Genomic DNA, 12,881 nt, shown 5'->3' with positions numbered 1-12,881 from the left:
AGCACGGCATCCAACATTGAAGCTTCTGGCCCTTTTTTAAAAAGCCCTGAGACTGAAAAAAGGAGATACTGGTTCTCAGGGAGTAAAGCCACTCTGACGCGCTCCAGAGCGCGGAGGTTGCGCTGTTATTGGCCCAGAAGCGGTCACGTGACCAGCCTATGCAAAGGGGACGGTAAACACGAGCAGATAATTAAATGGAGAAAAATGCGGCGAAGTAAGGTGACCTACCTATCAAGAGATTTCGCTTTTGTCATTTCTGCTTTAAATAAAATAGATGTTAGACTATCATTTTAAACAGTAAGGTGCATGTTGGATTAGTTTGTTGTATTTAAACAGGTTGCTGTGTTTCAAATTTCAAATATGTGTGTAATGTTGAAATGAAATTGTTCATTTTAATACAAAATACATGTAAGAGTCGTTTACAGTAAAGCGATAAGCATAGTAAAACAAACAGTGACGTCTCAGAAAGGTCGATATGATTCATATGCATATGTCTTATAAGTCTTATGGCCTTTACGCACGCACACTGACCAGTCTTTGTCTGTCTGTATCCCCATAGGTATTGGATATTATCACACAATCCCTATCAAAAGGTGAATCCAGGCATTTAAACGTAAATCGTTACGCTTAGGCTTGTAGTATTGCAGCATTGCATAAGATCCACAACGTATTAAACACATTCGTGTCGCCCGCTGATGCACGACTGCGTCGTGCAGTGCGCCATACGTGTCCGCGTGCTTTCTGCGTATCATCATAATTGCACGTAGAAGTACAATACCACATGTGCGTCTAGGAATTTTAATAAAGCAGGAGCATATTTTTAAGCATAAAGACACAAAAGGCTAAATTTTTTTTATATCAATAAAAGGAAAAAAATAAAAGTGAAAACACTGATCCAACACTGTTTTCAGTGAATAATCCAGACGCTCGATTTCCGACGTGTTTACAGTATGTAAGGACAGAAAGCAGCTCCCCACTTGGCGGTGTGTGTGTGTGTGTTATGCATAGGAGGTAGACGCGGCTGGAGGCCAAGGTCAAGTTGAAAGTTGCTGTCTCGCCGTCCAGCCTGTCGGACTATTCAGGCTTTGAAGGGACCGTCTGAGCGCTTGAAAAGAGCGGAAGAGGGGTGAGAATTCCTGTCCCAATGAAAGCTATTGGAGGACATTAACTTTTACTATCATTTTGTTTTCTCCAGCGTTTACTCTCCCAAACTAGCCTGTGCCCGCTTCTCTTTGGATGGATGGTTATTATTGAATCAGTCTGGAAATAATAATAATAAAAAAAAAAAAGACTAATGTTGCCGTTTTTGACAACTTTCGGCGATGTTTTTAACAGATATGTGCGAACATAATGTTGCTCTGCAAAGAGGGGACGTGATTGTGTATGTGTGTGTGTGCGTGTATGTGTGTGTGTCTGGCCTGCTGGTTTGTGTTTACGACCAGTGGCACCTCGTCTATTCTGTGCTGAGGGATATGGACTTGCTGGAGCTTTCGCTGGATTTGTTCGCCGACTTCGAAAATCCAAGCAAAGGGTTTTGGTCCAACTGTGGCTGTTCTGACACGAATAAACAAATACTCTACTAAAAAGGCTCCCCCCATTTCATGGACACCCTGATCGCGAGAGCCTGGGATTGGTTTCCTTTTTTTTTCTGTTTATGTGTGTAATCTGGAGAACGCATAAGATTTCTGGATTTCATTTGATATGTCGAATATGATCAATTAAACTCTAACTCTCAAGACAAAATAAGCTTCAGATCCAAATAAATCGCTCGCGCAATGGGATGCAAATCATTTTAAATACAGAGAGAAACGTCATTTCCATGATGAGTTTTGACACATTTGCGCTAGCACACACACACACACACACCGATGGACTGAGACGGCGACTTAAAGGAACCCACACAGAAAGCTGGTGCGTGTTGCAGCGAGAAAAATGGTGAAGTCCTTGATGTTTTGTCATCGGGGGAGGTGCTTAATGTCTGCTGAATATCATGGAAAAGAGAGGTAGCTTTCACGAATAGGGCATTTTGGAGTTTTAACGTATTCTGCAGGTGGTCGATGACCGTCTGAATGGGAGATCGATTACAGGATAGAGCATCATGTGGTGCGTCACTAAACACGTTCAAAAAAACTACTTCTATTTTTATCATAATTAAACAATAAATGCAAAATGTAATCTGCTACTATTTTCTGATATACAAATCTGAATCATTTCCATTACTCTATGCTGATTGTTTTATTTGTTCAGTTGTAAAAAAAAAAAAAAAATGAAATCCATTAGTGAAATCACTTCACGATTTCTGTAGTTTACAATTCAGTCCGGTGTGGTAATGCACTGTGAACCTGAATATCTGAGGCCAGGCAAAACGTGAAGTGATTTATTACAAACTATGCGCAGTAGTCCCATTTTGTCTTGAAGATATGACACAAGAAAGCTAAGTAATGAAATCACTCAGCAGCATCAAGCAGCAGCAACGGTGAGTCACGGTACAAGGCCCAGCCTGCTTTCCTCTGCCTGTTGGCGTTTTCGACGACGACGATAAATCAAGATTCAAAATAAACACGGTTACATTAATCGTTAACTTTATCACTGGATTTAGATGTCACTTTATATGCCAAGTTATAAATAATGTCTGCCCATATTGCACCCATCTTTTCGGCATTCGGTTATTGGAATGCCACAGAAAGACTTTTCTTTGGTATCTGTTTTACGCATGTCCAGTGCTTTCATTCTCTATTACTGTTAACCAAGGTGGCCGCCGGCACGCACATGTGGTCAGTCCAGACACGAGACGTCTGAAAGTACAATGGACGAGGTCTGCAGGGTGGGGGGTGGGGGTGGGGGGGCACTCGTCCAGCAGCACGAACAATGCACCATGGGAATTCATGTATCAACGTGCACGAGAAACCTTCAGTTGAAGCGTCTGTTTGTTTACCCTTGAAGTGTGTACGCATGGCCTTACGTGAGACAGCAAGGGGAAACGAGGTGGCTGGTGTGTTTTTACGCGCGAGTGACACAGCTATACACTGAAGTAAACTGAACTTCCCCGTTTGAGTGTGGATCCGTGTCCCATCTAAAACAACCCAGGAAGAGCCCTAGACTCGACTCTGAGACTTGGCAGCCCGGCTTTGGAGGGTTTTCTCTGAGGTCATTATCAAGGCTCAACCCCTTGTTTGCTCTGGCATCCAAATTACGCAGCCAGAAGAAGAAAGAGCGCATTTATTCCGCGGCCTCTACGCCTGCAGTCTGCATAAAGCGGGGGAAGGTCTATATAAAGTTATGCCCAGCTGTAAATGTGTATCCTCTAAAACATCCATTTCAGAATCAAACGACCTACTCAGAGCGCGCAGTCAAATGTAGGGCTTGTTGATGACACGCGTTTAAAGTCGATTGCTGTCAAAAAGCTGTCAAAACATAACAGCCAATATGTTTCTGTGGTCAAAGCAGGGAACCACAGGGCGGTCACACACTTGGCTTTTTCATATTTTTCTGGACGGTGGCCTGCGGTGCGATTATGAAGTATTGCATAAAAACTAACAGGAGCCGTTGACCCACTTTATTTTCGGACGCACGGGCACTGGCAAAGAAGAAGAGAAGTGGGTGGGGGTGGGTGGGTGGGGGGGGGGGGGGGGCGCATGCATTAGTCTGCATTTAAGTGGAAAACTGCACTGCAAAAGGTGCAAAACTTCACGTGTGCTTTCTGACTGACACTTTCAGCCCTTTTCAGTTTATACGGCTGGAGTTGCGAACACTCTCCAACAGCTATGACCTGGAAGGTGTGCGTGAAATCATTTATTGGCAAAGAGGAACCTCAGGAAATACAAAGGTCTGCACTTCTTTCACTGAATGTTCAGCCAGCTCAACGTCTATATTAGTTTTTGATGGTACGGGACATCAGCTTCAACACCAAGGAAGTTGTCGGATTTCTAATTAAATTATCGTTTTTGTGTGCGTAAAACGTGTTGTCCATGTGTAGGTGAAATTATTGAGGAAACTATTTTTAATTCTAATAATAATAATTATTATTATTATTCGTTTTTAAGTCCTAGTTCTTGGCTCTTTGCAACCTGCTTTGTTATAACAGGGCCGCTAAAACTGAATATTTTTCGTCGTCCAGCTCCTGCAGGCCGGACAAGAAACTTTAAAACAGAGTGAAGAATCCAAAACCTTGCTGAGAGTCAAATAAAATATCGCGTTGGTGTTCAAAAGTTTACACCTGTTACTTTTCAGTAGTGTTTTTTTTTCCAATGCGAGAAAAATTAATGGAATAATTATTCATCCTTTGAATCTCCTTATATGTAAATTCAGATGGTCAATGGGCTTCAATTTAGCATTATTTTATAAGATCAACAAACAAACAACGAAGATTTAAAGTTTGATAATTTTATAACGAATTCAGAAGCTCATTTTTAACTCAAACACAGACCAGAAAGTTGTATATTATTAATATATTGTACGAAAGTAAATTTGCATCGCTTGATTCAGTTAAAACAGGGTTAAAAAATTATTTCCAAATAAACACGTGGAGAGTCATCAGGGTGAATTAAAATGAATTTGTTTTTAACGGGATTCGTTGCACAAAAAAAAGTTCAGAATTAACAAAATCCCACATTTTCATATTTACATCGCAGAACTTTGCAAGAACAAATAAACGCAACCTCAGTTTGTGAACGCAAAAATTACACCTATAATCGACGCAAAAAGAAACTCGAAACGAACATTTTTTTGATCGACATTTCCTTCAAAATGTTTTGTTGGTTAACAAAGCTGCAATTACTTAGAAATTCACCAGGAAGATGGGAAGAGCTGGACTTCTAATATCCCTTTGTTGTCGGGACTACTTGTACTCACAAATACTTTGAAATGATGTAAATAAGACCAATTGTTTGCAGTCACACAGTACAACTCTTTCAAATCGCCTCTCAAAAATAAATATGAACCGAAATCTGAATTTATTCCAGGCTGGTAGCAGCTCTCCGCTGAAAGCGTCCTCAGACACAAAGGAAATAGTGGGACAGAGCTTTACAGCGGAACTGATGACAGCAACACTCTCTAAAAATAGTGAAGAAGAAAAAAAGAGAGAGCCTCTTTGCAACCAGTCAGACTTGTAAATATCACCTTTCCCAGAGATGCGGGGACGCAGAGCAGTCTGAGGAATGGCACACACGCTCTTGGAACGTTAGGGCTTTGCACCTGGTGTGTTGCTACTGCCATTCCCCCATAATGTTCTCCTATTTAATTGGGTAATGCGGGCCTGATAAGCCCTTGGTGCAACATGGTTTGCAGGATGGACCTGGGTAGAGCGATAAAAGAGGGTCTTACAGCGCAGAGATTTCCAGCTGTACAGTCATCAGGACTCGTTTCGCTCCAAGGTCAACGAGTTAACTCTCTGGTAGCTGCGTCATCCTGTTTCAAGGCCAAGTTGAAGCAACGGAGACGGGAGGGGCCACCATAACGAAGGAGAGGCTTGCATTTTATTCTCTCCCGCGTGCAGGTTTCCTTGCGTGAAACGCCGCGTGCTTCAGCCGCCTCCAAACCTAACGTGCACCATCGCGCTCAGCTCTATCAGGCGCTACTCTTGAGTTTTTTTTTCAGCTAAAAGCAAACATTCTGGCAGATCCACACCTCTAGGGCCGTGGATTGGATTACATGCACACTGCGCAGGCTCCATGGTCAAGTTCAAGTTGGGCTGGCTAGTAAAACTGGGGGGCGCATTCTGCAGTGTCTACCGCGGGGGGCGCTCCCCCTCTTTGATCTTCCCCTGCAAAACCGAAGCAGGGCCGCGGTGCAATCCATTTTTGCGCTTTTGCAGTTAAAAGGGGAGCAGGGATTGCAAAGCAGTGCATGGTAAATAAATGAGGAAAAGTGATCGAATGCGGAGTGATTTCATCATGCTATTAAGAATCAGCACATTCTCCAAACCCATCCGGTGGCCTTCACTATCTAAAACACACACAATATAAATGACACTACTGTAAACGCGCAAGGTCACGGTTGCGCAAAGCGATCTTGAGCGTTATCTCAGGGAGATCACAAGATCCCATCTGCCCTGGCCACGACCCATTGCATAAGCTTTCCAAACAGCCAGGCAAATGGGATCTTTGCCATCTTTGGGTGATGTGCTTAAAATTGCATGATAACTCATTCTTAAGTTCAAAGCAGGAAACAGAATTCTTCTCCTGTAATTGTTGGGGATTTCTCAGCGTAGAATCTCGATGTGACCTAAAGTGTCACTTTTAGGAATATATTTCTACACAAAGTATAAAACGGCATCAATTAAAATCTATTGAGGAAGAGATAGGACGTTTAGGCAGTGGAGACCTTCATTTAAGTAATGACGCACATTGGATATGAAATACCAGCTATAAAAGAGGACTATCTTTCGCTTCTGTGCAACAAAGAACCGAAATCAAAACAAATTCCTGTTGTCTCTCCCTCTCGGACTCAATAAGACATTTATGGTTGGACTGAGACGTCCCTCTGTTACTTTGTGGTTAACAATTTGCAGACTGGTGTTCAACTCACATCCGCTGCGTGTCGATACTCCCGTTCAGTCACTGCGACTAATACTCCATAATAATGATCTTAAATCCAATTCAGTAAGTCTCACTGGTTGGTGAGAGAGACGATGACCCTGAAAACTGTATGAGACAGTCTTCTTGAAGCTTTAAATTGAGGGAAATTAACTAATGTGAATGTTATGATGTTGCAGAAGACAAAGGCAGGGTTGTGTACCGTTTATCTGCACAATTTCCACAACGTTGCCATAAACTATTTAAAGCAATGACCTCCATTCAACAGATTTCACCTGTAGAGGCACAACAAGTCACCGCTGTCAACCTTTCTCTTCAACATAGTTACAGTTTTGCCTTAAACAGTATTTTACATTTGATTGTGCTATTTTTTAAAGGATTGTTGCTGTATATTGGAGTCAGTGTTAATCATGTCTATTATGCCATGAAGTTATCCAAGAAAGAGTGAAAGAGAGAGCCAGATAAGTGTGTGTGAGAGGGAGAGAGAGAGCGAGAGCGCGAGAGATCACCTCTTCTCTTTTTTTGTTGCATTTGCAAACCAGATGAAAGAGTCGCGGTAGAAAGCCAAAAGAATTTCCCTCACTCCCTGTGCGCCGCCGGGCTGGGCTGGGGGAGGGGGCGGCTGCCGCTCCAGGCCTTTTCCCTTTTTCGGACAGGCGAGGGCGCACAAGGACAGCGGAGGCTGCAGGAGCCCCGCCGTCCGCCACTCTCCTCTCCCTCCCTGTGTGAGCCCATGTGACAGGCAGCCTCTCTCAGCTGCATCTCCCAGCATCGTGCATGATGCGCAGCGGCCGATTAGAAATCCGATTAAAAACGCCGCTCCTTCAGGATGAGGTCAGGTTCACGAGTGGTTACCTGTCCGTTCCCCAAATGAAGAGACAAGGGTCGAATGTTTTCAAAAAGATTATTTTTTTCCAGTACACAAAATACAGCAACACCTATTCTGAGACGCACCCGATTTTCTAAAATATTCAAACTTGTCTTGGGGGTCAAAGCTGCAGGATAATTTAGAAAACGGCTTTATTATTGTCAGAGTGATGGAAAAGAACTTCACCTTGAAGATACACGAAGCCCCAAAATGATCCAGTGGACATATTTTGTACTGCATGCTTCAGTTTAATGAAGACCGTGATAAAAATGCTGGAGATGCCTGGAATAAACATCAGGTTTGTTCACGGAGGAGCAAAAAATGAAGCTTTCTTTGATGAGGCATGGAGCCTAAAATGTGCTGATATCCAACTCCACACACACTGAAAATTAAAGTTATTATTTTTTTCATCATTCAGTCAGTGATTCCATGACATTACAGATTGATTGTTATTTAAATGTCCAGCTCACTTTGTCAGGAAGTCGACACGTGTCAAATGAAAACGTGGATCACATGATTCACTGCTGTGAACCCGGAAGAGAGCAATTGAAATACACAACTAACCTTTTTTCCCCCCTCTGAACATATATCATACATATAGGCTTGTGTGTACGCTGCTTTTAAAACTAATCCGGGCACCAGAGATGACTTGAGGACCAGACCAGGTTGTTTTGGTCCAAAGCTGAGTTAATCCGGTGAGATGGACCCTTATCTCAACTTTGACCACAAGACTTGACCTTTAAAGACTTTACTTGACTCCACTTGAGATGGGGAGAGGAGATGGAAGAGAGGGAGAAACAGAGCAAAGGGCTGAGACGCAAACAAGACATTTAGCAGAGTATTAGTAATTATAACAAAATGTAAAGATCACACTCATTAAAAAACACAACAAACTGTTGAAACTGACATTAGTTGGATCCTTATGTTGACGTTATCATTCCATGTGAATTTTGAATTATTTACCAAAGCATTGCAATTCAGAAAGAATGGAATGATAATGAAAACATACTTCATGGCAGACAGAACCATAAAGAGACAGTGTGAATGGGTGGATGCCGGCTCTTGTTTTGCCCTCTGACACCCCCCACCTCCATCTCCTTCTGTTTACCCATACATCCAATCAATGCGTGTCGTCATCAGGGGGGGACCATCATGACGACTGGCCTATTAAGAATGACAGCTCTGGAGAAAGAGAGAGAGAGGGTAAATGGTGATCCCTCCCAGAGCTCCCTCTCCGCACTCCGGAGCGGTCTTCTGTCAGGGTCAGACCGGATTCAATCCCCTCTTTTTCCAGAAGCCTCTCCTACTCATCTGGACACAATCTCCCACCCACCTCCACCGCCATCTCCAAGACACACACACACACATACGCGCTCACACACACACACACACACACACACAGACACACACACATACACAAACACACACACACACACACACACACCCTCCAACCTGAGAATCATCGCATTGGTTTTGACGGCTCGCACTCTCCCGCGAAGTCGAGGGTTTTTTAAGTCGCGCCCGCGATGGAAAGCAGAGAGGAGATGGTGATGCTGGCGGAGGGAGGTCAGCACGCCAAGAACGGCTCCAATCTGTCGGAAGGCATCGGGAGCCCCGTGCGGGAGCCGCAGGGGAAGCACAGGAGCTGCCTGAGCCCCGGCGCTGCGCCCTACTCCCGGGACCGGAGCGAGCTGCTGGCGGAGGAAGGCGCACGGAGGAGTATGTGCGCCGACGTGAGACCCGTGGGCACGTCTTCCTCCGGAGACAGGCAGCGGGCTGACCATCCTCACAAAGACGGCAGCAGCTCGGACACAGAGTCGGACTTCTATGAGGAAATTGATGTCAGCTGCACGCCTGAGAGCATGGACTACCCGACATCTAAAGGTGAGGGTGTCTCCAGGAGATGCACGCAGGTTTTTCTCTGACATTGAACGCTTGTTTTGAATGAAGTTGATTGAATGGCAAATGCAGAAACGTGTCAGTCAAAAATGTCACAAAAAGAATCACTCCAAAAATCTATGAAAACGTGTATTTTCAATAAGGTGCATCTGGAGCTCAGCAGCAGGATAAATACAGGATGACTGCAGTGTGCCACTGAGGTGACACCCACACTCCAATCAGGCATTTTCATCAGGCTTTGACAAGTGTGCTTCACCAAATCTGCATGTCTCCATGTTTGCTGCATGACTAGATCGAATATTTCTATTAAAAAAAAACATGAGAAAAATGAGGGAGGAAAAAAACAGAAAGAAGAAGAATCTGGTGACTCTTGCAGTCTATTCTGATATGCAGAGGAAGAAGACAAACATTGTAAGATGGATCAATTTTCCTTTGACATTACACAGAAATAATTACGATTTTTAAATGCTTTTGTCTGGAGTAGAATTGCAAGTAAAAGAATGACAATAGTGCACCGTAATTATCAGTGAATCAGAATTATAATGTGCATCATTTCAATGCATTCACTGTGCTATTATGACAGAAATGATCATTTTTTAAAGGGCAGCAGAGAATTAATGCACTGAAGACTGAGCTGTCAGTTGAAACAAATTCCCTCTGGGATTAATAAAGAATTTTCTATTGTATTGTATTGTATTGTACTGCATGTATTCTATTCTATACAAGAGAAAGGCCCCTACAAGAAAAGCCCTGCTGTTAAAATAACACAAGAAAACAGCTATTTCCGTGAAAAACTATGAATAAAATCATAATATCTCACGGAATGCTTAACGAAATAAATTATGACGCTTTCTTTACGCCCATATTAATTGTGCAAATATGTGTCGATCCAAATGCTGTCAACCTGATGGATTATTTTTGTTCATTCAGGTCGAAATGGGGATTCTCCGAGTCACCCCGGTGATCCCGGTGCTGACCCGGGTCGGACGGTCCCGGGTCAGGGCTCTCTGTCCTACTCGGCGGACCAGATCCGTCGGTACCGGACGGCCTTCACCCGGGAGCAGATCGCCCGGCTGGAGAAGGAGTTTTACCGGGAGAACTACGTGTCCAGGCCGCGGAGATGCGAGCTGGCGGCCGCCCTAAATCTCCCCGAAACCACCATCAAAGTAAGATGTTATCTGAGATGAGCGGGACAGAATCACAGGCCTCTGGGGATAAACGGAACATCATATTCAGCGAGCGACGGTTTGGGAAATCACTGCGCTGCAAAGCAAATTTACTGTGAATCCATTATTATCAAAAGAAATTATTTGGAAAGGTGGTGGAATAATAAAGTAGATCCAATATGATACTTTTTATTGCGATTTTAATTTTTTAAATATATTTGTTTCTACTGGAACAAGAATAACTCAGCTAAAATTATTATATGAATCCAAACCCAGATTTGGGCGTGCTCTCCTGCTGTGTGGCTGCAGATCGCAGGACTGAGGTTAATGTTTGACCCGGTGTGTCTCCGTCTCCAGGTGTGGTTCCAGAACCGCAGGATGAAAGACAAACGCCAGCGCCTGGCCATGACATGGCCTCACCCCGCCGACCCCGCCTTCTACACCTACATGATGAGCCACGCGGCGGCCACCGGGAACCTGCCCTACCCCTTCCCATCCCACCTGCCGCTCCCCTACTACTCCCACCTGGGCGTCGGGGCCGGCTCGGCTCCCGCCGCCACCCCTTTCTCCAACCCCCTGCGCTCCCTTGACAGTTTCCGGATGTTGTCTCACCCTTACCAGAGGCCGGAGCTCCTGTGCGCCTTCAGGCACCCCTCCCTGTACCCCGGCCCCACTCACGGCCTGGGCCCCGGGGGGAGTCCCTGCTCCTGCCTGGCCTGCCACTCCAGCCAGACCAGCAGGCCATCCGGCTCGGACTTCACGTGCTCCCCAACAAGCAGGACTGACGCTTTCGTCACTTTCACGCCCTCGGTGCTCAGCAAATCCTCATCTGTGACATTAGACCAGAGGGAAGAAGTGCCTCTGACCAGATAAAACGCCTCTGCTATAGAAACCTTTGCCATAAGCTTTTTAACCCTAACATATAATACGATGAGAACTGAAGCCGCATGAAGATGTAGTCAGTAGAAAAGCTACGAGTTCTACAGTTCTTCAGCCAAACGCGACGCACAACAAGAAATCCCATCGCTGAAATAAGAGGCTGCCGATGCGGGGCCAGGACAGAGGACTGAAATATGACTGCATGGACACAAAACCAGACTAGATTTTTTTTTTTTTTTTTTTTTTTTTTTTTTTTTAGAAGAAGATTCATTTGATGTGTGCGAGTAGGCTGGGGGGTGACGATAGAAACGTTTAAATCTCCTTGATGGATGGCGTTTAATGTTTTTATCTTTTTTTTTTTTTTTTAGTCTCTTCACGAATCGGCCTACACTCGTATTGTTAGTAGGAAGAGAATGATGCTTTCCATCTCTCTTTTTTTAACAAGGGGATTTGTTAACAGACTGCGGCCGTCTCATTACGCACAGCTCTCCACGCCGGGGCCCACGGCGGCGGACCCGGGCCCAAATGTGCAGATGCTCGTAAAATTAGTAAGTGATGTATATGTACGACCCGGTGAATTTTGAGTGTTGAATTAATGATAATACCAGGAAGGGATCGTTGCTGGCAAAAAAAAAAAAAAAAAAAAGGTAACAAGGCGCCAAGGGAACGGATTACAACAGCTCGCGCGGGTTTGGAAAGGGGAGGGAGGGGAGCAGAGGAAGGACCCAGAAGAGGATTGAGAGGAGAGGACAATCAAAAACGAAGAAGATAAAAAAAAAAAGTCTGAGCATTTCAAAGTCCATCAAGCACTCCTCTGCTTTTTCCCCATAACGACATAAGAAATAGGTATAATATCTGATTATAATGTGATCAAATTATGCAAATTGGCCTATTTAAAATCCCTGTTTTTGTTTTGTATTTATTTCATTTTTTTCCAGCACAAGATTAGAAGCATTCCGGGGAAAAAAGGAGGACAAACAAAAGACTGGTTTAATTTCTTATTTTATTTACTTTATTGTTGCATTTCGTTTTATGTTTAAGACATTATTATTGTCTAGTTTGCAATAAATACTGTTAAGGAATAAACGGAAGGAATGAAGTGTTTGTGAAAGAAGACTCGTGAGATTTAAATGTTACTTTAATTCACTGCAAAAAGAATAAAAACAGATCCAAACAAAGTTTCGTTCCCTTTTAGATCCTGTTCAGTCGGGTTGATTTCGTTACGTCTGGCAGGCTGAGCTGTTAAAGATCTTCAATACACTCTCGATCCTCCCAGCAGCAGCCCACCCCCGCTGCAATAATAACACTAATTTTGTTCTCAAGTGGTCGCTGTCAAAACACCAGAGTGTGCCCCCATATTTCCTGATGGGACCGCTAGATTGACCGTGACAGCTAAGTGGTCCCCGGGCTCGGTTAACGCCACTCATATTTTTTTTTCCCTCTGCGATCCACTTAATAGACGCGGCAGAATTACTTGTCTTGAAGATATTGGAAATGCAAAGAGATCGATCATTCAGAAAAGGACCGCCAGCAATC

General features: G+C 44.0%; 1 protein-coding gene across 3 annotated transcripts; it reads left to right on the top strand.

Annotated features, from left to right (window-relative positions):
- The first annotated feature begins 8,912 nt into the window (after positions 1-8,912).
- evx1 (even-skipped homeobox 1) lies at positions 8,913-11,339 on the top strand. 3 transcript variants are annotated; one of them, XM_030082329.1, is made up of 4 exons: positions 8,913-8,967; positions 9,004-9,285; positions 10,231-10,466; positions 10,824-11,339. In XM_030082329.1, exons 1-4 carry the CDS (start codon positions 8,928-8,930, stop codon positions 11,337-11,339), a joined length of 1,074 nt encoding a protein of 357 aa, XP_029938189.1. In that variant the 5' UTR covers positions 8,913-8,927. The 3 variants fall into 3 exon arrangements, with proteins under 3 accessions (XP_029938189.1, XP_029938190.1, XP_029938191.1); XM_030082330.1 differs by having other exon boundaries at positions 8,928-9,285; XM_030082331.1 differs by having other exon boundaries at positions 8,928-9,293; positions 10,329-10,466.
- The last annotated feature ends 1,542 nt before the right edge of the window (positions 11,340-12,881 follow it).

This window comes from Salarias fasciatus, chromosome 22 (genome assembly GCF_902148845.1).
Source record: "Salarias fasciatus chromosome 22, fSalaFa1.1, whole genome shotgun sequence".
Lineage (NCBI taxonomy): Eukaryota > Metazoa > Chordata > Actinopteri > Blenniiformes > Blenniidae > Salarias > Salarias fasciatus.
The sequence above is the reverse complement of the archived record's forward strand: the minus strand, read 5'-3'. Positions and strand labels throughout refer to the sequence as shown.

Coding starts and splice junctions, on each gene's coding strand:
- evx1 (XM_030082330.1), top strand. CDS start 8,928: ATGGAAAGCAGAGAGGAGATGGTGATGCTGGCGGAGGGAGGTCAGCAC. Junction 9,286..10,230: donor GGACTACCCGACATCTAAAG/GTGAGGGTGTCT, acceptor TTGTTCATTCAG/GTCGAAATGGGGATTCTCCG. Junction 10,467..10,823: donor TCCCCGAAACCACCATCAAA/GTAAGATGTTAT, acceptor CTCCGTCTCCAG/GTGTGGTTCCAGAACCGCAG.